General features: G+C 41.4%; 1 protein-coding gene across 8 annotated transcripts in view; it reads right to left on the bottom strand.

Annotated features, from left to right (window-relative positions):
- Positions 1-25,819, bottom strand: part of ARHGEF28 (Rho guanine nucleotide exchange factor 28) — a 347,353-nt gene that overhangs the window by 68,268 nt on the left and 253,266 nt on the right. For all 8 annotated transcript variants that reach the window (XM_055421868.2, XM_055421861.2, XM_055421867.2 and 5 more), the window contains 9 exons: positions 22,307-22,430; positions 21,843-21,975; positions 15,584-15,639; positions 14,499-14,547; positions 11,804-11,948; positions 11,600-11,727; positions 10,240-10,380; positions 6,828-7,075; positions 859-981 (listed from right to left, as the gene is read on the bottom strand). In XM_055421868.2, the coding sequence (XP_055277843.2) occupies positions 859-981; positions 6,828-7,075; positions 10,240-10,380; positions 11,600-11,727; positions 11,804-11,948; positions 14,499-14,547; positions 15,584-15,639; positions 21,843-21,975; positions 22,307-22,430 (1,147 nt within the window). The remainder of the gene's footprint in view (positions 1-858; positions 982-6,827; positions 7,076-10,239; positions 10,381-11,599; positions 11,728-11,803; positions 11,949-14,498; positions 14,548-15,583; positions 15,640-21,842; positions 21,976-22,306; positions 22,431-25,819) is intronic.

Below are 25,819 nucleotides of genomic sequence, written 5' to 3'. Positions count from 1 at the left end.
ATTTTGAACAGGAGTTTGCAATTAACTATTTGTTTTCCCAAGAGGTTTTACTCTGCATTTGTTGTTCTTTATTATGGTACTTAAAGTTTCCTCTAATCAGGGCAACTTTTTTCTAAAAACCTCAGTCTTCTTTTCAAGTTCTTAATACACATGTATTTTTTTAAAAAAGAAAAATCTGGTAGCATTCCTAAAATGGCAGATAAAAAAATTAGAGTCTGTGAAACTCTAGGGTACAAATTCCTTCAATAAGTTGGACACCAAAAAATGGGATGGGGCACATTCAATTTAAAGGTGATTTAAAAGACATAAGGCCTGCATACAATATCTAAACCTTGGTCAGATCCTAATTTAAGCAATCCAATTTTATGAGATAATCAGGGAATTTTGAACACTGGCCAACTCTTTGAAGATATTAAAGAACTATTGTCTATTTAAGTATAATAATGCCAATGTAATTTTTAAAAATATATATTGTTCAGAGATACAAGTTATATATGAAATGAGGTGCATCACAGATTTGCTTGCAATTAATTCAGTAGGGCTGAAGTGGATTCTTTATTTTTACTGTGACTCTTCTGACTTATTACTTGTCACAGCATGAAACAGCTTCATAAGATACTACAAAGGTGCTCAGACGTATGGAGAACATGTCTTCACAAATATAAATACAAAAGTAAATGATTTGGGAGAAATATTTTACTAACACAGAAAAAGCAGTCTTCTGTCTTTGCCACAAACATATCACTTCCTTCTTCCCTGAAAAACAGTACCTAGATGTGAAACTTGCTTGGATCATGTAAAAATCAAGCACGAACTTTATGTTGGCTTACCATTTTGTAAGAGTTTTAAAATACTTGCCTTAATAAAATTCTGAAACTTTTTATTCTGCTGGAGTTCTTTAAAGAGGCTAACAGCCTCTTTGTGATGGCTACAGAATTCCCCATATATTTTCTTCATTTTATTTGCATTTTCTTCTGAAAACTGAGAAGAACAACATTTCAATGATGGTTTGAAAATTTAGTCAGTTCTAAGTGGCTCAGAGGGTAGAGCCTCTGCCTGCAATGCGGAAGACCCGGGTTCAATCCCTGGGTTGGGAAGATCCCCTGCAGAAGGAAATGGCAACCCACTCCAGTATTCTCGCCTGGAAAATACCATGGACAAAGGAGCCTGGCAGACTACAGTCCATGGGCTCACAAAGAGTCGGACATGACTGAGCGACTTCACTTTCACCTTTTAAATACTAGAAAGAACATGCAATTTTCATATATTTCAATGCACTCTTTGCAAATAAAGAATAAATTTCTGGAATTTCTGACCACAATCAGTTCTCTTCCACAGATACCTTTTAAAGAAAGAGGAAGTAGTCAATAGGGAAGAGGAAGACATCGACACAATGTGATTATATGATATTGAACTAACTCAATTATTAACAGCCAAATGAAAAACATTTGCTATCTTCTATGTTCTGTGTGTTGATACAACTTTATAATTTCAATTTGCAGTTTTAATACTTTTATAGATTGCAGGAAGAGTATGGGGCCTATTCAGGGATTCTCAGGAAACCTGACATTTACACTGGCTGACTGATCACGCCCACGAACTCAGTGCTCAGTTAGGAACTTGATTTTTGTCATCAAATGGATCAAGAGGCAGGTTATTATTAACCAAGATGACAGAGAAAGGTGAGTAACCAGAAGGCCAATTTATTAACTGATGGTCACAAGTAGAAACACGGACTGGGTATTTAAAAACCTTAACCTGTAGAAAAATCTCTGTTTAAAAGTATACAAAGAAACCCACTTAGAATCATAAGATGGTATGGAGAGAATCTGCTGAATAAGGTGAATGCCAGTCTTTCAGACTCTGATGACCCCACACACACATCCATGTTGAAGATCACTGCAACAGAAACCAAAATACACCTACACCCCCTTAGGAAGTTCATCACTATTCCTGGACTTTTCAGCTTTGCTCATCGTTTCATCCGTTTGAGGCAAATACATCTCAGGAAATGATTCTTAAACCACCAATAAGAATACACAGGTACAAATCTAACAAAACATACAGAGACCTTGCGTGCTAAAATCTACACAATGCTGATGAAAGAAATCAAAGAATATTTAAATAAACACACCATGTTCATAGATTGGAAGATTCAACACACTGAAAATGTCACTTCTCCTCAAAAGGTTTCCTAGTAAGTTTTTAGAGCTCTAGACAAGATTATTCTAGAATTTATACCAAAGATAAAGGAACCAAAATAGATAAAAATAATCTTGAAAAATAATAAGGTGAAAGAACTGTCTACTCAATATCAAGATTTATTATATAACTTATTATTAGATATATTATTACATAACAAGATTTATTATATATGGTCATAACTATCACTATGCAGTGATACACATACATCAATGGAACAAAATAGGAACCCAAAATGCCCAACAGATTTTGACAGAGAGCAAAGCAATTTATTGGAAAATGGACAGCCCCTTCAACAGACAATATTAGAGCAGCTGAACATCCACAGATGAAAATAAAAAAGAATCTTGACCAAAGTCTCGTATTTTATACAAAAATTAACTCCAAATGGATTACAGACTTGAATGTAAAACATAAACCTATAAAACTTAAAAATGTAAAACTAGAAAGAAAAAACATAGGAGAAAATCTTTGGAATCTCAAGCTAGATAAAGAGTTCTTAGACTTGAAACCAAGAGCCTGAACCTTAAAGTGAAAACCTAACATATTGGACTTTACCAAAATTATAGAAGTTACAGATTTAGAGAAAATATTCACAAACTACCTATCTGCCTGAAGGTTAGTATCTGGAATAGATAAAGAAAAAACAATATTCAACAGTAAGAAAGCAATCCAAATAGAAAATGGGCAAAAGACAAGGACAGACATTTCACCAGCAAGGACATACACATATATGCAAGTAAGCACATGACAGATGTCCAGCATCACAAGCCACTGGGGAAACGTAATTAAAACCACAATGAGACACTACTACACCCCTCTCAGAAGAGTTCAATAAAAAACAGTGACAATTCCAAATGCTGGTGAGAAACTGGTTTACCAGTACATTGTTGTCAGGAATGTAAACTGTTACAACCACTCTGAAAAACAGTTGGCAGTTTCTTATAAAATTAAACATGCAACTACCAACCATACCACCCAGAAACTGCACTCCCAGGCACTGATCTCAGAGAAATGATAACGTAAATATGCACACAAATCTGCCCGTGACTGCCCATGTGCTCACGTGTGCATGGATTCCCAGAAGGTTCAGTAAAGAATCCGCTTGCCCAGGCAGCAGATGTGGGTTCAGTCCCTGGATCAAGAAGATCCTCTGGAGGAGGAAACAGCAACCCACTCCAGGCTTCTTGCCTGGGAAATCCCATGGACAGAGGAGCCTGGTGGGCTACAGTCCCTGGGGTCACACAGAGTTGGACAGGACTGGGCGACTGAGCACACGGGCAATAACCAGGTGCTCCTGAATAAGAGAACGATTAAACAAACTGGCATATCCACTCACGGCACACAACTGATGCATACCGCCATCTGAACGATGGAGAGAACTGTGCTGAGTGACAAGCAGTCAGTCCAAAAGCGACATACTGTGTATATAATCCATATAACGTGTGCGTAATTTACATGTCATGACTGAAATGACAGAACAGACTAGTGATGGCCAGCAGTTGGAGACAGGAGAGAAGCAGGTGTGGCTATAAAATGGCCAGATGAGGAATCTTCATGATGACAGCAACATCCTGTAATTCTGTTGTATTTCTATCAGCACCTCGGCGGATACATAATGAGACTATTATTGGCAGAAAATAATTTTAAAACACCAAACCCCAGTCCCAGTGCTATCAGACAGCACACTAGGTAGGGCTTGGGTACACAGGATATCTCATTCCTAGCAAGCTTGAAGAGACGTCTATGTACCTGAAACTGGAAGACCACTGCTATATACCCACCGTGCTCCACATGTTCAGAATTCCTCACCAGCACAAGTTCCCACTGACTAAATTACCATCACATTCCACTCAGCCTCCTGAGATCTGGAGTCTCAGACTGGAATGTGGGATTTCCCCAGGCCCGCTCATACACCCTTCAGCAGCTTGCTCACCCTTGGTTCCCACAGAGCACCACTCCCACAGCCACTGGCTGAGGACTTTGTTACTATATTGTTCAGGAGACAATTTTATTTACACAGTATTGGAAGGAAGCCCACCACACCAACTAAGCGTGTCCATGAACAGGAACACAAAAGCAGACTTAATCCTTTCTCTGAATACCAAGGATTTTCTCCCGGTTGGAAAAGTTTGTGCTTTATCCAAAAGACCACCAGGCTTTACCCTGCGCTAACAGCCAGCTTCCCAAACCTTGTCCTTAATTTCCACACAAATTAAATAAAAAACTGGTAGAAATGTGAAACTTTTGTCAACTATGAAAGTGATGAAAGAACAAAAAACTATTTTAAATGATTAGAATTTAAAGTCATGATTGTATTAAGGGAAGAAAGATAGATGGAAATACTTTCAAATGATAAAATAATCTTGCACTTCATTTTTGAAAGCACTCAGATTCAAGTTCACAAAGACACAATTAGACATTTTAATTCAAACTGTCTTGCAAAGTACTTTACTGTCTCTTAACCTGGCACTGTGTTTGGGGTGAATTATGAAGATAGAACAGGTCAAGGACTTTAAAGATAAGATGCAAAACATTCAGCACTTTGATAGAAACTTAACACTAGTGTGGATTTTTACACAGTGAGACATGAGGGAAAAGATCTGGGGCAATTGTCAGGATTTTTTTTTCTTTTTGTGTACTACAAATATTTGTATTTAAGTATATTTAAATGTTTAGTCTATAGACCAACAACTAAACTCCTTTGGGGTCTGTGACAGGGTGAAATTGATATAAAATTAATATTCTGAATGTGACAATTTGGCATCTACTTAGAGAAAGCCAAACTAAAGTAACTAGTGAGAGATCTCCATGCCTTTCCTCAAATGCTTTCAGTTCAGTCGCTCAGTCGTGTCCGACTCTTTGCGACCCCACAAATCACAGCACGCCAGGCCTCCCTGTCCATCACCAACTCCCGGAGTTCACTCAAACTCATGTCCATCGAGTCGGTGATGCCATCCATCCATCTCATTATCTGTCGTCCCTGTCTCCTCCCACCCCCAATCCTTCCCAGCATCAGAGTCTTTTCCAGTGAGTCAACTCTTCGCATGAGGTGGCCAAAGTATTGGAGTTTCAGCTTTAGCATCAGTCCTGCCAATGAACACCCAGGATTGATCTCCTCTAGAATGGACTGGTTGGATCTCCTTGCAGTCCAAGGGACTCTCAAGAGTCTTCATAGCCCTGGAGTGAATACCTGGTGTGTTTTTCCCAAGCGATCCATGGTGGCAGTTTAGTTGCTAAATTGTATCCAACTCTTGCAACCGTAGCCTGCCAGGTTCCTCTGTCCACAAGACTGTCCAGGCAAGAATACTGGAGTGGGCTGCCATTTCCTTCTCCAGGGGGTCTTCCCAACCCAGGAATTGAAGCCGGGTCTCCTGCATTGCAGGCCCATTCTTTCAATAAATATTTATAGTACCCAGCACTGTTCTAGGTATTGAAGTAGAGTAGTAACCAAACAGATGAGACTCCCTACCTTACTGGGACTTAAAGACTAGTGATGGTAGCAAGCTTCCCCAGCATGTTCCCATGGTATCTCAAAATAACATATTCTTAACTTAAACCCCAGCTATGCCATTTAACAAGCTGTGTGCATTGGGAAAGTCATTACTTCTCCATACTTCAGTTTTAGGGAAAATAATATTTACCTCACTTGCCTGGAGAATCCAAGGGATGGGGGAGCCTGGTGGGCTGCCGTCTATGGCGTCGCACAGAGTCGGACACAACTGAAGCGACTTAGCAGCATAGTGAAGGTTAGGTGAGGTAATATAATGGAAGTACCTTAAAAGTCCCTGCCATTTTAAGGCTGCTGGATGCATGTTATTTAACTTCTGTGTTAGCATGTTCTGGGGCTTCCCCAGTGGCTCAGCAGTAAAGAATCTACCTGTAATGCAGGAGGCAGAGGATATGTGGGTTTGATCCCTGGGTGGAAAAGGTTCCCTGGAGGAGGAAATGGCAACCCACTCCAGTATTCTTGCCTGGAAAGTTCCACGGACAGAGGAGCCTGGTGGGCTACAGTCCATGGGGTCACAAAGAGTCGGACACGACTGAGAACACATGCATGCATCAGCATGTCTTCAATGGAGAGCTTCCTTCAGAGCGATCGGGAGCCGACACAGATAGACAACAAGACACTGGTGTTTACAGATGAGGGGCACAGCCTATCCTCACGGATGCCTCAGGCATCCCAAGCACCTAAAACGTGCCCCCTTCCAGTGAGACTTGCTTATCTCTCAGGCATGAACTCCAGGGCTCTCGTGATAATAGAGCTGCCTCACTCCTAAAATTAGGCAGTGCTTATTTTGCAAATACTGATGAGACCATCAAGGGCCAATGGGAGAGGCATGTTATTAGACAGCCCATCACATCAAGAAGTGAATTTTCATAAGGAATTCATTTGTGGCTGCGCCTCCAGTTGGAGACAGTGAGACAGATGGATGATCCAGGCATCCTGCAACACAGAAGAGCCATTCACTGGCTGTTAAAAGCTCTCAGACATCAGTCTCACACACACCAGCATCAAATAAAAGAAAACCAACTGTCAATAATAGTAATGAAATCAATTTCAGTTCCCTGCAGGCTTTGAACACTAGAGAGTCTATACCTTTAGGCTTTCAAACCTTTCTCACCTGTTGTACTAGAATATCTCCAATTCGGTTGATGATGAAATTCCTGTCATTGCCAACACAGGATTCCTGCCTCCGCTCCTTCATACTATAGAAGAAATGCTTGTGGATTTCAAGTAACTCGTCTAAACAGGGGAAGATTTTGTCCACAGTGCTGTGGTCCAGCTGCAGTTCCTCTTTCATCCCTTTCCTGAAGATCTCAGACATGATGAACAGGGTCTGGATGTGATGCATTTCTGTCTGCATTAGCTCTGGAACAGGTGAGCAGAAACAAGCTTTAAAACAAGTATCCCTGGAGGTTAACGAGATTTACTGTGGTGATCGTTTTGCAATATATATATACAAATACCATTAAGTTGTCATGAAACTAACATAATGTCATATGTCAGTCAGACCTCATTTTTTTTTCAAAAGTATCCCTATTGACCTAAATTTGTAGTTAAACACTGTATGTTACACAAATAAAAAAAGAGGGAAGGTTTAGGAATAACAATACTCTTCTACTATTAAATCAGCATTGACTAAATCTTTAATGTAAGCTCAAAATTATTCTCTTCCTCCCAGATATTATAAGAGGATTATGTAAAAGTTAAGGCCAATACAAACAGAATCCAATGTATCAAACTTTCTTAATATAACCAGCTAACATCTTTAGGTACCTTCAGTTGGGAACCAGGTTTTATTTTGTCCTGCTGCTGCTGCTAAGTCACCTCAGTCGTGTCCGACTCTATGTGACCCCATAGACGGAAGCCCACCAGGGTCCCCCATCCCTGGGATTCTCCAGGCAAAAAGAATACTCCATAAAATATAACTTAGTTTACCTCTTTTTTTTTTTTTTTGCATTAAGTAGGAGCAAAATTTGAAAAGACCCTGATGCTGGGAAAGATTGAAGTCGGGAGGAGAAGGGGATGACAGAGGATGAGATGGTTGGATGGCATCACTGACTCAATGGACACAAGTTTGAGTAAACTCCAGGAGCTGGTGATGGACAGGGAGGCCTGGCGTGCTGCAGTCCATGGGGTCGCAAAGAGACAGACACAACTGAGTGACTGAAGTGAACTGAACTGAGGAGCACAATTAGCTTGGTGAATTACATTGAATTAAATACAATAAAGTTCCTCAACGCATACAACAGTGGGTCCTTTCCATTACTGGATCTGTCTCCAAAGTTCTACTTTCTCCAAGAGAAACCAATGTGTTATGATCAAGGGACATCATCACGAAAGTGAAAACAACAATCCACGTAACAGGAGAAAATATTTGCAAATCATGTATTTGATAAGGGACCCAAGTCCAGAATATATAAAGAAGTCTTATAACTCAACAATAAAAAAACACAACAGTTCAAAATAGGCAAAAGATTTGAAAAAATGTTTCTCTAAAGAGATATACCAATGAGCAAATGAAAACACGAGCAACATCATTAGCCATCAGGGAAACATAAATCAAAACTACCATGAGACACCACATTACATATACTACAATAACTGTGATTTAAAGGATGAACAATAAAGAAACCTTGGTAAGGATATGGAGAAATCAAAACCCTCAAACATCACTGGTGTGAATGTAAAATGTTATTGCTGCTTTGGAAAACAGTTCTTCAAAAGGCTAAACATAAAGTCACCATGTGACCCCCAAATCGGAAACAAGCCAAAACGACTATGAAGTCATGATCAGAAGAACAAAGTGTGGTATATCTGTACAATGAACTATCACTCAACCACAAAAAGGAACAGAGTGCTGAGCTATATTACAGCGTGGATGGACCTTGAAAACAGCATGCTAAGTGAAAGCAGCCAGGCCCCCAAACCTAAACACTGTACAGTTTACACCGTATGTGCAGAATAGACAAACTCATATGGACAGAAAATAGATGAGTGGCTTCCAGGTGCTGGCGCGAGGGGGCAAGGGGAATGGCTGCTACTGGGCACAGGGCTTCTGTCTGGAGTATGGGACTGCTCTGGAATTAGTGGTGGATGGCTGCGCAACTTTGTAAATAGACTAAAATGCTACAAATATACTATAATATAGATTTGGACACTGTAAAGGGGTGAACTTCAGATCTCAATGTTTGTGATATGTCAATTTTAAAAATACACCATGAAAGAAAACAATAATTCTTCATTACTCAGAGCATCAGGAGTGCCGGCTCTAGGCTAACGAGCATTTCCAGACCCACAGACAGGCTTCAAAAGAGTACAAAATAGCAGCCATGGGGGGAAAACAAATCGAAATGTGGCTGTGCTTATTATTTTATCATAAAAAGAACTCTCTACCCACTAATTTATTATTATTATTATCGTATCCTACCACATTTTCAATACCTACTCTGTACTAAGTATCTACCATGTCACTTCATTTAATCCATTATGACCCCAAATATAAGAGTGATTTTCTTATCTTTAAGAGCCAATGAAGAAAAGAGTGTAAACAATTTTCCCTGGAACATAAGACTTTCTGGCCCAAAGGCCCATGCTCTGAACCATACTACATGGTAATTCACCCCAAATGGGTTAGACTATCTTTAATAATATATGAAATCAAGAAATAAAATAAGAAAATTCCAATATAACAAATCGCATGGGAAGTACTAAAGGGGACAGCACCACCGTTTCCAAAGAAATTCCCTCCTACACAGCTCTAGGCTGATTTCACAGCAAGCAGGCGCATCGGCTCATCTGACCAGCATAACCACCTCACACAGGGGAGAAGGCGCCCTAGTCACCACCGGACTGTGGAGTGCTTTGCACACACAGGATTAGTGAAAACTAAGGACTAAACTCATATTTAAAGTTAAGGTGCTTTCTTGGAACCACTTTTCAGCATCTACTTTATACTTGAAAAATTTTTAAGCTTCATTTTTTCTTAACTACTCTATCATCTAACCTTCCCTAATTCAGACTGCCTTCACCCCAAACAGCATGAAATCATAAAACCTCCCACAACTGAACCCCATACTCAGCACTGCCACTCACGATCACACGTGATACTAGTCCAAGTGCTGTCAGTCCCACTGCATCTCTGTGAGTGACAGTCCCTGGTGTGTGCAGGCAAACTACAGCAGCCTTGACTACCCCACTTTAAAATATGTGAGCATTCACTGTGATTCTTACCACAGCAGAGGTAAATGAGTAGCGACCAGGCCTAAGTCAACTTGAAAAGGATAGAAGAAATCAAATCTGCTTTGTAGCAAGCATATACAATGCCTCCTTTAAGCCTCACAATAGTTTGATCCTGAGCCTCATTATCCCCATTTTACAAAAGGAGAAACTGAGTTTCAGGTGAGTTAATATTATATCTGAGACTGAGTGACTAGAGAATGGTGGAACCAGAATGTGAACCCCGGCGTGAACCCACGATCTTTCCTCCGCACCACACAGCTGCAGCCCAGAGACCATGCTTGCATGCTTACCAAAAATGACATCCTGCCTTTGGATGACATCCTTCTCCTGCCGACCACAAAATGAAGGGTCCACCACCAGACTCCAAGATTCCGCTTCAAACTCCTGGGCATCACCGCTGAGGTCACTCCACAGAGATGAATCCACGACATCTAACATCCGTCAAGAAAAGAAAAGCTAAAGTGGGTGAACACGTGTAACACAAACAGACCTTCACAAGTGCCTGTGTTGATGGATTCATCGCCCTAAAGAAACCTGCTATGACATGGAAACAACGAAGCCAAAATACTGCGATACAGAACTGAAACAACTGAAACCAAACCAGTGAAATGGTTCAGATTACTCATGAAAAAGCAAAACAGAATCAGGGATTAACAGTGACTGTGTGTGTACGCAAAAAAAAAAAAAGAAGATTCTCTCATTTGTTTGGCTTGTTCTATTTTAGTTTTATTTTTGGTAACCTGCAGAGTCCACACGTGCTCACACAGTCTTGAACTCATTGATTTCTTTGCCCCACGTTCCTCTGTGCTGTTTGCTCAACACGGAATCTTGTACGCGTCCACTTGGTCTGCTCTTTACTTGCCCTGCTCTTCTCAATATAAACAAGAAGCAGGGTACGAGGCCTTGAGTCACATGTGAGTACAGATTTTTCTGACAGAATCTGACAACACACAAATACCCTCTTCAGGAAAACTAAATTCTGTTTGTCCGAACAGCACCCCTCAGAGAGAATCCAGCTCAGAGAAGTACAGACGTGATGACAATGGATTTAAAATAAGCAGATATATGGGGAAGAGTCTACCCCTTTCTGTCATCACTCCTCTCCCTTCATTTGGTTTTCCTCTGCATATTAATACAGCTTGGATACAGCAAGCAATTCCCCAGACTGTCCTCTCCAAAACATGTTTTTTAAAAATGCTTTTATTCCCCCAGAAGTAGGAGGAAACACAAGGGGATAAACATCTTAGAGATCCAGACAAGTTCAGTCTTAAGTAACTGAAATATATATATATATATATATATATTTTACAGCATGATCCTATTCCAATTCATCAACAGCTGTAAAAAAATTTTTAAAGAACAGCAAGCACACAACACATTTCTTTCTCTTCATATTTATGACACATTCTTTGGGGAGTATGTCCCTTTAAAAAATACATCATGTTCCCTTTGTCACTATCTGGGAGTCTCCTCTGGGGCTCAGTGTTCATTGTTTTTATCAGAAGAACCTGCACCAAAGAGACACCATGAAACAGAATTCTCTTAAACAGAATAAAAGAAAAATGCTTCCATCTTATAGCCTTCGGAAAACATCCCTTCCAGCAAATGCTCACAGAAACCCATGTCAGTGCAAGGGCGTCTTCTCCTCACCTTCGGTTAAGAAGGAGTCCGTGGAGGGGGACGAGCCCATGGGCTGGAACAGCTCGTCAGAGTGAGACCTGCTTCTCCAGGTGCTGCCGTCATTCTCAGACTCCAAGGGTGCCCCTGGCCTCCTGAAGCTGGAGGGACAGGGAGGACAGTCAGCCCGGGCTGCCACACTGAAACCGCAAGGCGTCACACCAAAGCGAGCCTTACCTTTCCAAGGTGGTGCCTGGGACGCTTCTGGACAAGGGATGCACTTGCCCTGCCATCTCCTTCCTCCCGGTTGGCAACCCGATAGGCATGGAGGAGGAAGGGTGCAAGGAGGGCCCAGGCGATGGGACGTCTCGAAACGAAGAACCTGGAAATCAGAGTGGACGCTTCATGATGTTTCCAAAGAGGGCAATGAGTAAAGGTAGTCACTTAAAAGCCAGAAAGCTGAACACTCCAATGGCGGCTTCTAACGTGTTACAAGCCCAGCCTTGAAACCAGTTTCCTGGCCATATCCCAACACCTGCTTCAAATGTCCCTTCCAGCTCACACCCTCCTGGAACCAGGCTGCAGGACTGCTTCAGCATATCCACGTGGAGACACTGTGGGCGGCTGGGATTACACAAACAAACAAGAAGATGGAATGGGGAAACACTGGGACAGCTTGCCCATAAAATACTGCTTGTACTCCTCAGAGCCTGCTGTAAATAGATACAAGGTGCTATTAGCTCTATTACCAGAATGCACACTGTGTACATAAACAAGCAGACACGCACACACATACACATGTCAATGGCTTGCAATGACGCTGGGGAGTCTGTTCTTTATGCTCTAAGAATGTCAGGCAGAGGAAACCTGCAAGCCAAGCTTGGCTCTTCTGTCTCACATATAAAAAATGAAATGATGCTTCAGTACCTTTCTGGTCAGTTTAAAATGTTATGGGCATCTACACATTTGCATTTGATGTGTATTAAAAGTGACTCTCCGAAAATATTTCAATCCTGTATGATTGCTTAGCATACACCTTTCTCAAGTAAAGGGGGAAAAAGACTTACATGGAAACCTAAGACATTACAAAGGATTCTACACATGTATGATTTAATTTTATTCTCTCGACTCCTAAGTTAAAAGAAGGAACAGATGGTATTCTATCAAGTCTAAAATGCTTTTTAATTACTTTCATGCTTAACCTTATCTTCCAGCTGAGGTCAAAGGGGCTTCTGGTGAAGAAGCAGGGGTGTGACCAATGTCACACTTGCCTGCACTAGTTTTCCCTTGTGTAACATCGCATGCAATCACACATTGCCATCAATTTGCATGCTTCCCTAACAGCCCTGATTCAAATGGCTTTTAAAACACTGATCACACTGTTGCAGCTGAAGTGAAAAATGACCACAAATGTAAAGTACGTGCCACAGGGCAAGCTATGTAATATGTGAAGCAGAAGAAAGTGTGAGGTTTCTCACGTCAAATCAAAGGATTTTCAAACTTAGGACAATGGTCTGTCTGGCTCTTGCATGCAATGTAAAGACTGTCAAAGGCTGACAATCACTTCAATTTCAACCATGTACAATTCAAGAAAAAACAGAATCACTGAGTTTAACCACATGCAAACAAAACACAGGTATACCCTGAAATTTCAACTGTCATTCTTTTTTTTTTTTAATTTATTTTATTGGAGGCAAATTACCTTACATTAATATATTGGTTGGTTTTGCCATACATTGACACGAATCCGCTCCGGGTGTACATGTGCTCTCCCTCCCGAACCCCCCTCCCACCTCCCTCCTCCCCATATCCTCCCTCCATGTCATCCCCGTGCACCAGCCCCACGCATCCTGTCATTCTAATGGGAGCTGATGCAATCACAGTCTCAGGCTGGCTACTAAAAAGTACCAGGTTGCTCTGATAATGAATAACAGAGACTGATAAGAATCTATAGATTCTCAGCTTGAGATCTTTATCCTCATCGTGTGATTCTTAAGCGTGTATTATGTACTGGTCAAGATAAATATGTGCCACTACTAGGAAAACATAAAATTATGTACATTTAATGTAGTGTTCGGGCTTCCCTGGTAGCTCAGCTGATAAAGAATCCACCTGCAAGGCAGGAGACACTGGTTCAATCTCTGGATCAGGAAGATCCACTGGAAAAGAGATAGGCTACCTACTCCAGTAGTCTTGGGCTTCCCTAGTGGCTCAGCTGATAGAGAATCTGCCCGCAATGTGGGAGACCTGGGTTCGATCCCTGGGTTGGGAAGATCCCCTGGAGAAGGGAACAGCTATCCACTCCAGTATTCTGGCTTGGAGAATTCCATGGACATGGGGTTGCAAAGAGTCAGACGCAACTGAGCAACTTTCACGTCACTTCAATATAGTGTTTATCTTTCCCCCCAAGAGGCTGTTATCAATAGTGTCTATTACACTAATTTACATCTTAAACTTGAGGCAACGTCATAATACCGCCTCCATCCAGCCTTCCCTAACATAAAAGATCATACAGCACATGGAGCACAAAGCCTACAAAGTGACCAGAGTTTCTGCCATCCTCGCCTCTGTCAAGAAAGATTCTGCCAATTATGCCCAGCACGGGGCTTCCCTGATGGCTCAGAATAAAGAGCCTACCTGCCAAAGCAGGAGACTCAGGTTCAACCCCTGGGTGGGGAAGATCCCCTGGAGAAGGAAATGGCAACCTACTGCAGTATTCTTGCCTGGAAAATCCCATGGACAGAGGATCCTAGCAGGTTATAGTCCATGGGGTCACAAGAGAGTCGGACACAACTTAGTGACTAAACAACAGCATGCCCAGCATATGCTATGAAAGAAGGAATAATTGGGCAAATGAGAGAACTGAAAGAGGCGGGAATGTACGGTGTGTATGAAACAGAAAAAAGTTCTTGCCATTTTTCATATCACTTACTTCCAAGGATGGTCTGTGGTTTGTTCTTATTATATTTCTCCTGGAATTTCTGTAAAGAACATTAGAAACACAAAAAGAAAGATCAAAGCACCACTCGAATACAAGAACGTCCGCAGTTAAACAGAAAGGCTTCTTATCTTTGCCATTTTCATGTTCTTTTATTTCAAACAAAGAGGAATTCAAAGCAAAAGACATAAAACGCAACAAAGAGAAAAGTGTTATGACAATGAGCTGAGCACACTGTAAGGGAGGTGCGCCTGGAGAACAGGTCTCAGCACAGCCCAGCCTTAGCAAACGCCTAAGGGAACCGGAGTCTCCAGCTCCTGTGTTCCAGCCTAGGCTCAGAGAGGAGCACGCACCAGCGCGCTCTCCTGCTTGTTCTGTCTGTTCCTGGCTATTCCTCCCACCGACAGGACACGATGACCTAGAGCACTGAAACGTTACCCTCAACTTTGTGACCCGACAAAATGTGTGTTTCGAACAACACAGAGTTTCCCTCTGGAGGGTCCTCGTGTTCACTCTTGTGCATTTCTGGCCTGAGTTTCCAGCAGGAGACAAAGGCCGTGATGATAAACCCTCTACTCAAGCCCACCCCAGACACTGGGGACGTTCCTCAGGGCTTGGTCCAGCACACCTCACAGCATGGTTTGGGGACCAGCAGCATCGCCTGGGAACACGTCAGAAATGCAAATTCTCAGAGCCCCACCCCAACCTCCTGCATCAGGAATTCTGGGAGAGAACAGGCCCTCCGGGTGACTCCAACGTTGGCTGGTATTTGAGAATTACTGCTCTAAACTTCATTTCCACATTCGCAAGGCTTGCAATGGTAAACCAAGTAGGTCCTGACAGCAAGTCTAACCCACCCATACCATGTGATAAAAACAGAACGTTCCCTCTATCTCTACAAGTGCCTAGTTAAGTGAACAAGTATACACTTTGAGCATGTGTTGTTTTATCACTACAATGACCACTTTAAAAATAAATTGAGACAGTAATAGTTAGCAGATCTGAAAGTATAAACAGATAACACTGAAGCAGCGAGCTACATACAAACATGTAATATCCACACATGACTGAGACGTTACCTTGGTACACGGAGGGGCAGCATCTTTACAGACTTTATGTACATTTCCATTGCAGACTGGAACAAAAGGAAAAGAGAGAAAAGTGTCCATCTTACTTAAATTAATCTGCAAAATGAAATGCATAAGACTACATCATGCCTTTAAGGATCATTATAAAAATAACAAATCCTTGGACATCAAGGAGATCAAACCAGTCCATCCTAAAGAAAATCAACCCTGAATATTCGCTGGAAGGACTGATTTTGAAGCTGAAGCTCCAATACTTTGGCCACCTGGTATAAAGAGCCAGCTCATTGGAAAAGACCCTGATGCTTGGGAAGACTGAGGGCAGGAGGAGAAGGGGGCGACAGAGGATGAGATGCTTGGATGGCATCACCGACTCAATGGACATGAGTTTGAGCAAGCTCCGGGAGATGGCAAAGGACAGGGAAGCCTGGTGTGCTGTAGTCCATGGGATCACAAAGAGTCGGACATGACTTACTGACTGAACAACAACGATAAAAATAACACGTAAGCATTAAAACTATTTAGAAAACTTAAAAAGGAAAGAAAAAATGTTTAAATCACATCACTGTCCCACCACTGGAGCAGAACACACTGTTAATATTTTAATTTCCTGGGAGATATTTTCCCCTTCCTGCACAGGGTCTTATGGATTACGACAGCGAAATGACGCATGACACACACTTCTGTTTCTGCCTGAGAGCTCATGTATACTCTGCACCCTTTACTCATCAGGGACTTCTTACATCTGGCAACTGCCCACTCACACACTGGGGAAAATGCCTATGAGGAGGGAAAGAAAGCCAAACGTACACCAATGCCACTTCTCCTGCCCACAGGCTAGGCTCAGAGACCTCCCTGCATGGGGAGAGCTTCCTGCCAGACTGATGTCTTCCCGCCCTCTTCCCCCTCCCACTCCACCTGGCCCACCAAGACGCCCTCATCCTATCCACCCCCACCCCTACACGCTGTGTATAGACGGAGGAGCCTGTGGTTTATCAGAATCTTCATGAGGCAAATCCTTCTGTAAGGGGAGAAGTTCTCACTGAATTCCGTCTAAGCCACACTGGACAGTAGCTGTGGCCCTGTGAGAACTGAGCAGGACACTGAGCCCACAATCTTCCTCCCCCTGCAGGTCTTCCGAGGCATCTAGTCAACACCTCAATGGCCAATGAGCAGAAGCCAGGCTGTCCACGTACTGGTCCTGCAGGCAAACATTGAAATGGGATAGCTTCCTCCTCACCCCAGAACAAGAGAATGAGACAAGAAAAAGTAGAAGCTAGGAGATCCTCACCCCAGAACAAGAGAATGAGACAGGAAAAAGTAAAAGCTAGGAGAGACCACCAAACCAAGTTACACCAAAAATTCACAGCAAGAGGGAGCCACTGAATATTCCAAAATCCAGAAAAAAGAAGAAAAATTTAGATACGTGAAATGTGCCCTCCCCGAGATATACAAAACAGACCAAAGGCCATGTAGGGAGTACAGGATTTGACCACAGGCCAACAGGATGAAAGGCAAACAGAGCTTTGAGGGACAAGAAAGCACTTCAAGGAAGAAAAAGAGCAAGAGTAGAACTTAAGCTAAATTGAGAAGAATCGATGTGACAAAGTATCAAAGCAGTACTGTGAAATTAAACTTGAAAGATTCTCTCCAGAATGTGGAGAAAATGCAGCATAAAATTATCAAACAAAAGATGTCATACAAAGATGACAGATAACAGATCACATTTCTCCAAGGAAGAAATAAAAAAGATGAGATCAGAAGTGACAACTGACAGCTACAACTGACAAAAACTTTTATAAGGCTTAAAAAGAACCCAAAGGAGGCAAATAAAAAAGTCTTACTGTTTCTAGAAAAAAACCATTAAATGGCACCTATTCTAATAGACACATTCTGACAATATCTGTATGATTAAAAAATTAAAAGTTCTCAGTGTAATACTGACTGCCTAGATATAAGGAACCAGTACTGGCAGAATCTTAAGAGGAAAAGGTTTGGTTGAAGAATTTATTTAGCCAGATAAAACTGGCTATTGTGTGAAACAAAGATATAACCTTAGATACACAAGATTTCAGAAAACAGGTTATTCCAATAAACTTCTTGGGGAAAAAATTATCTGAAATCCTATTGCCTATTAAAAATAGAATCAAAATTAAGAGTCAAGAATGGATCAGCTTTATTGAAGGAAAAATACAGGAAAAGTGAGCACTCAAACCAAAGTACCTCATCTTAAAAGTGACTGAAAGTAGAGATACAGAACTGAGTACAAATAGTAAATTTTTACTGAAACATAAAATTATTCCTAAAAGATGAAACATACATTATAAAAATAATAATAATTAATTCAGTATACTCATAGAGGCTGGGGTGGGGAAAGAATAACTATAAGAGAAATAAGAGTATTAAATTATAAGCCTTCCACAGCTCCTTATTATTATTTGTTACCAGTAAATATTAAAAGAGTCTATCTTGCCAAATCCCTGGAGAAGATAAAAGCCAACAATATATGGTCTAAACCAGACATCAAGGAAAACAGCAAAGAACTATGAAAGATAGTGGACAGTTGCAACATTAAATGTAAATAAGGAAAAAATGCTTAATATAAAACAAGTTCTCTCAGTTACATCACAATTACCTATAGCTAAATTAAAGACACACTTCAAATTAAAAACACAGAAATAGTTAAGAGGAATACGAACAAAAAGGAAGTCAATAGAATATCAATTTTAGACAATGTAAAATTCTTATAAAAGGCAGTTAACTGCATTAGGGTAATTTTAAGTTTATGAAAGCTAAATTTGCAGTGAAGCTGTGATTAGTAAACTTCTGTGCATCAAATCATGTAACATCAAAATGTAAGTAGTGAAGCCTATTTATTAACAAGGAGAATTTTACAGAAATATTTGTGGAAAACTAGCAACTCAGGCTTCAATAAAGAAGAATACAGACACCACAAAATGTTGAGTATATTATTTGTTTTGTATCATATTGTGTTTTTAAGATTAGATATAGTAATATTCACAGGCAGAACCGAATACACATCTGAAGAACCTCGGCTTAGTCCAGTAAACCAAAAAAACACTAAAGTCCTCAAGTGGCCGTGTGTGGACGGAAGCAGTACTGCACTGAGATGAAGGCGGCGAGAGCCCCCGCAATAAACCGTGACAGCAACTGGAGACAGGGCCGGCGAGCCCAGCTTGCTCGCAGCAGTCCAGAAGCGCTGATGAGAAGTCACCAGAGCGGGGGAATGAAGAGGGACCGCCCAGGCTAGGATGGCAGAAAGAAGAGGAGCTAAGACTCACATGCCCAAGTTGCTAGCTGGCATCACAAACCCAGCAGCAAGAACAGCCTTCTGCAGGTGGACCGTGAGGTTGGTTTCAGACACCTTGGTCTGGGAGACAAGAAAATCTCTGGATGAAGACGCCCACAGACGGGGTGTGATGGGGACAGTGTTGTTTCACACGGTAGCTCTGCCATAATTCTCAGACAGGGCCACAAGTTACATGGGGGCTCAGCCTCCCTAGAAAACTGGAAACATGGAAGTAGCAGGTGAGGTATAAAGGCGTTCATCTGGGAAGAACAGGTCTAAATACCATATGCTAGAATAAAAGACTGGGTGACTATACTTAGAAACAATGAAGAGAACAAGTGCCTGAGAACCAAGTTTGGAGGGCACTCAAAGTTAGGGCAAAGGAGACCATCCAGGGGATAAACAGAAGCGTAGTGTGCTCCGGAAAAGAGGACACCTTTCCGCATGAAGGGACAACAGACATGGAAACGGGAGAGAGCAGTGAGTCTGGGAACAGTAACGAGGCAAGATGCTCAGACTTGACTAGAAAGTGACTCCGTGTTTCCATCCAGAAGAAGACTTCTGTTAAGAAGTAGGGACAGAGGTCAAAATCAGATCATTAAGGAAGAAGTGGCAGGAATGGACACCAGAGCACTGGGTGGAGGCCGCCCAACTTGAGGAGTTCATCTAAAAATGAGGGGAAGGCTTCCCTGGTGGTCCAGTGGTTAAGAGTCGCCTGCCAGTGCAGGGGACATGGGTTCGATTCCTGGTTTGGGAAGATCCCACATGCTGTGCAGTAACTAAGTCTGTGAGTCACAACTACTGGACCACTGCTCTGGAGCCTGCAAGGCGCAACTACTGAAGCCTGCTCACCCTAGAGCCCGTGCTCAGCAACAAGAGAAGTCACCACAAAAAGCAGCCTGTGCACTGCAGTGAAGGGTAGCCTCCTACTCATCACAACTAGAGAAAGCCCGCACCCAGCAATGAAGACCCAGTGCAGCCAAATATAAATAGATCAACCAATCTCAATTTTCTTAATTAGTAAAAAAAAAAAATTAAAATGAGAGGACAAAAAGGTCAGAGATGTGGCTGGGGGTCAGATGAAGGGATCTGACCCTGTGAAGAAGAAAGGGGTCACAACTGATGAAGCATATGCCATCACGCCAGTAAACTGACTGCTGACGTGGAAGTGCAGTGCAGTGAAGTCCCTCAGTCGTGTCCAACTCTTTGCGACCCCATGGACTGTAGCCTACCAGGTCCCTCCGTCCATGGGATTCTCCAGGCAAGAATACTGGAGTGGGTTGCCATTTCCTTCTCCAGGAGATCTTCCCAACCCAGGGACTGAACCCGGGTCTCCCGCATTGTAGGCAGATGCTTTACCATCTAAGCCACAAGGGAAGTCACGGAGGCAAGCCATTAACAATCCACAAACAATCCTTTCCACAAACTTCTAAAAATTTAGCAAAGTAAATCACAGCTAGACTGCTTATTTTTAAATAAAGTTATAGAAAAATAGAAGTTATTTTTTAAATGAACAGACTTTATTTTTTAGAGTAGTTTTATTCTTTTTGTTTGATGCTACATCAGGTCCCATAAAAGAAAGAAATCAAGTCCCCAAGGAAAGCAACATTCAAACATGCCATGAAACTGGCATCTTAAAAGACAATGTGTGAACGGATACATTCACATGTTTAATCATTTTCTGGGAATTTAGTGAAGAACTTTACATATAATCCTCCCCTGCTCTTCACCTCCCTTTTGTACTCCCATGCCACTTCCAAAATGTGTCCTTCTGGTCACTAACAAGTACCACAAAATGTACTTCATCTGCCTGGGCCTGAATTCTCTTGCACTGAGTTATTCTTTCATTTCACAAATACTTACTAAGCCCCTACTATGCAAGCATTATTCCAGGACTAGAGACATAGCAGAGGACAAACTCAACAGACAAAAACCCACCCCTCATAGAATTTATAATCTGGTGAAGGAGACAGATAATAAAGCTGATACAGAGACCAGAGAGCAGGTTAGATGATGTGAAATGCTACAGTGGGATGAGACAGAGGAAAGAGGGACGGGCAACAAGCCGAGCAAAGGGTGGTCAGGAAAGGCCTAACTAAGGGGTGCTATCTGAGCAGACCTGAAGGAGGCGAGGGGCAAACCACTCGGCTGACTGTGGCAAGACTGCTGCAGGCAGGGGGCTATGCAGGAGAGCCCACAGGCAGGAATGCGCCTGGACCTGGCATGCTGGAAGAACAGCAAAGATGCCAGAGGGACTGAGCCGGAGGAGTTGGGGCAGGGACGGCAGAAGAGACCACGGGGCCTTGTAGCCACTGTCAGGGCTCTGGGTGTCCCTGAGCCGTCAAAAGGATCTGGAACACAGGGATCAATGCCTTGACAGACGCACCCAGACTGAGGTCTTGGGAACTATACCTTTTGCAGTAAATGCACAAGGGAACCAGTTGCAAAGCCATTGAGATGGCAGCTTCAGACCAAGCTGCTAACAGTGGCAAGTGTGAGAAGTGGCTGGCTCTACATATTAACATATTTTGAAGCTAGAGCCAAGAGTAACGTTGAAGGCTTGGATGTGGGAATAATTTTGGCACAAGCATTTGGCTGGAAGGATGGGACTGCCATTAACTGAGAGGGTCAACTTGTAGGTGGGCACAGAGGGGAGTGAGGGGAGCTCCAGGGGGACACGTAACATTTGTGACACTGTTTAGACTTCCAAGTAGAGACATCAGTAGCCAGTGAGGTATGCAAGCCTGTTTTGGGAGAGACTATCACATGTGGACAAAAAGTATGGAGACAGCCATCACAGGTCACTGCTTGCTAATGAGAGCACACAGAGACACAGAAACAGAAGTCTGTGTGAACACGCTGAGCAAGGGCACTGCTCTCAGGATGCTTATTCTCGGGGGAGGCAAAGCATGAAGACAGCCCACGCAGGGCCCACGAACTTACTGGAACACTGGAATGACTCTTTCCCCAGGACCGTTTTATCACAAACCAAACACTGCAGAACCCCAGAGAAAGTTCCAGGGACAAACTGATGTCGAGTCAGTTTCTCTTTGTCTTTGGCATCCCTGCCTTTTGTCTTCAGGTATGGCAGCAGCAGCAAAGTGGGGAAAAAAAAACAAGAAAAGAGAAATGATCAGAGCCAGACAATGTACAGAAGTCATACAAAGTCTTTACGTGTTCTATCAGGATAGAAGGGCTGCACATCGAGAGATACGATAATGCCAAATGAACTGGTCTCTACATCTTCAATGACTTGGAAAATAGCCCATAAGAAATACAGAGATGTTTAAACGTGTGTGTTTAAAATCTACGGTAAATGAATTTAAAGGGAAAGTACAAACTATACTAATTGCTCAGAAACTGAGCCATTCATGCTTTATACACAGTAGGCATAAAACCTTAATTACCTTCGATTTATTCCGAGGACTGGTCATCCTATTCATGAGGAAGCTAAAAGTTCGGCTCACTTTGTATTTTTCAGATTCTGATTTGGCAGGTATGATGTATTTATCCCATTCTTCTTCCTGAATTCTACAAAAAAAACCTGTTATCACAGCTTATGAAACTTATCAGAGGGAGCAAAAAAAAAACCAGGAGTCATCCATACATATGTGTGTGTATAGACAAATACACAGATGTATTTTACACATATATTTTTGTGTATATATATATTATACATATATTTAAACATATATATTTTTCAGCCTTTAATGGTTATTCTAAGGATAAGAATAGAAACTATCAAAAATACATCTTATATTTATTTGAACAGGTATGTGATAAAGCAACTATCTCACAATGCTAACAATTACAGAATCTAGGTGGTGGAAATGGGTATTCTAGTATATAATTCTTTCAGCTTTTCTGAATACTTTAAAATTTTTTATATTAAAATATTGGAGAAATAAAGGAAATCTTAGAATCACAGTTTTATTCTGAAAACATTCATCTCCCTGTTTACCATGCTAATAGACTTTTTCTAGTACCCAGAAGCCAAATAACTAATGACATGAAACTGGATTTTATTTATTTTTGGCCCAGAGATAATGCTCAGAAGACACACATCTCTTTTTCCATATAGCCTGAGAAACATCATCCGCCTCCCGGTTCCATCTACCCCACTCAGTCAGGTTTCCTGCAACCTGAGATTCTCTCTGTTGGAAAGGAGAGAAGACTACAGACACTCCCTCAAAGTAGGAGGCATGCTAAAGGTAACTGTACCCAATCTCTGAACAAACTGAATATCATTTATTTTCCACTAGTCCACAGAATCACTCTTTAGGAGGAAAAAAATGGTCCCAGCTATGAAAATAAAATTTCCCTGGAACTTTCTTTCCAGGGAACAGTTCTTTCCCCAGAACTGTCTCTGATCTTCTGATATTTCTAATCTTTTCACAGAGAGAGAAAGCGTGAATATATCAAAGATCAAGCAGACAACATTTCTGCAGACTATTCCATAACAAACATTTCATAACCAATGTCTCTCCAACCCCCGCAGACTTCCCATTTGTCAGTGCTAGTGGCTAATACGTTCATCTCTGGGAAATGCTTTTCAAAAGCAAGCATACTACAGATATGCATGAAATGTAAAATGACAACTTTCTAGGACTTCAACTTTTCCTATCTAATCAAAGACTAAATTATTTCTAAGGTTCTTTCTCACACTTAAATATAACATGTAATTACCTGGTACACATTAAACAAAACTAAGTTATTTGACCTTTCTATTAGACTTGAGAATTCATATCTATGAATGCATTTAAAATAAATAAGGAATACTTCAGAGCTACCTCTTGGTCCTGCAGGACCGTGTGTGTCCTGCCACTGAAACCCTGCAGTTAGTATAACTGGGTTTGCTACTTACAGAAAATAGTTTCAAAGGTAAACAGAAATGAAACTGTCACAACTCTCAGAATAACACAAGGAACCCAGGCCATCTTATTTTCCTTCTACTTTCACAGGTACCTTCTCAGATAACTCACTGGTTAATATATCCATAAATTTCTATACCTCTTGTGTTTTAAGCATTCTACTTTGCAAAACTCTTGGAATAACATGGAATGGAGAAAAAAGTACATTTGAAAGCTGAAACAAATCCTCTCTGGAACACCTTTTGGGACCCCATCAAGAGCCATCCAATACCTAAGAGAAGAACAATATGGGAGGAGACCTAACTCTTGGAACTAAAGAATGATAAGGTCAATGTGAATTCTGAAGTTAAGAAGTCCTCTTTCCTACTTCACAGCAGAAACCCAACACTCTCTCAAATAAAAGAAAATGTATTCTTGTTTACCTGACTCTACTCCAAATTCGTTCCCATGCTACAGAAAACTATATCAAGAACAATGCTACAGCTTTGTTTTAGAATGGCATTGAAACATGTATGTTGTCATATGTGAAACGAATCACCAGTTCAGGGTCGATGCATGTTACAGGATGCTCGGGGCTGGTGTGCAGGGATGACCCAGAGGGAGGATAAAGGGAGGAGGGAGGTGGGAGGGGGGTTCAGGAGGGGGAACTCATGTACACCCGGGGCGGATTCATGTCAATGTATGGCAAAACCAACCAGTATAATATTGTAAAATAATTAGCCTCCAATAATAAATAAATTTAAAAAAAACCTATATGTGCACCTAATTTACCAAATATCCTATATGGGAGATAGTGATGGACAGGGAAGCCTGGTGTGCTACAGTCCATGGGGTCACAAAGAGTCGGACACGATTTAATGACTGAACAACAACAACATATACGTCTTCTAAAAATGACATAAAATTATACCCTTTAATGTTTAAATTCAAAGGCTGAGAAGAGCCAAGATGTGACGAAGTAAACCAAAAAATACTGAAACACTAAATATTAGAAACTCTGAATCATCTAACCTGATAGTGAGTATCATAGACATGACCCACTTTCAGATCATAAGAATGAAAATCACAGTGTAACTTCTGGGCAGATGTTGATTATAAGAATGAAAATCACAGTGTAACTTCTGGGTTGGTTGACTCCATGTTTCAAATCTAATTTAGCTATGTGGTATTCACTTACATAACAATTAGGTACTTTAGAGAACTCAGAGGAAAAAATCCTCAACTGATTTCATAACAGAATGTAAACAGTCTTCAATTTATCAAAATTTGTAAAAAATTTACTTAAACTCTTTTCACATCCCAGAACAAGAATGCCTAACTCTATTGATTTGATGACCAATAAGATTACCCACGATACAGTTTTACAAGCCCCATTCTTCAGAGAATCTTGATATTACCTTTTTAATAGATAAACAGATATTTAAAAATCTTAATAATACGGATATAGCCTCAATATCTTAATTCCTAACTTTTTTTTTTTTAAGAACTGGGCATCTAAGTGTTTAAAAAGCTCCAGTTATCCAAATTGAAAATTGACAGAGTTGAGACTTCAACTTTGGACACTCAGAAGCTCAGTGTTTTTTTTTAAATAAAAGGTAGCAGATCCATGAGATTTAAGATGGATGGTGGCAATAAAATAACTGAGTCATACCGTATAACCCTAAGAACCTGGGAATGATGAAGTGTCCGCTCCTACAGGAGTGAGCCTGCAAGGTCCAAAACGAGCCCCCCCCCGACCCCCGCTTTTACCTGGCTGAACTCTTTTCCAGAAACTAAGGGATAAACATAAACAAGGCAAATAAAGAAGGCAAACCCTCAAGTAAACATCTATAACATGACCAAAACAAAGCATTAGGGTCTAGGCAGGTATCATACTGGCGTAACCAACAAGCTATCAGGAGTACAGTAGGTGAGGTGAAAGATCTACTCTACTGGATACACCAAGGGAAATAGGGCTAAGAACGTTGGATGCTTTCGGGATGTAGACCAGAGACAGAGCAAAGAATGGGAAAAAAAAACACAGGAATGAGGAATCGGAGAGAAATATCC

The sequence above is a fragment of the Moschus berezovskii genome, chromosome 18 (assembly GCF_049115385.1).
Source record: "Moschus berezovskii isolate FMDL1 chromosome 18, NW_MosBer_1.0, whole genome shotgun sequence".
Classification (NCBI taxonomy): domain Eukaryota; kingdom Metazoa; phylum Chordata; class Mammalia; order Artiodactyla; family Moschidae; genus Moschus; species Moschus berezovskii.
Note: the sequence above shows the minus strand (reverse complement) of the source record. Positions and strands in the feature narration are given on the sequence as shown.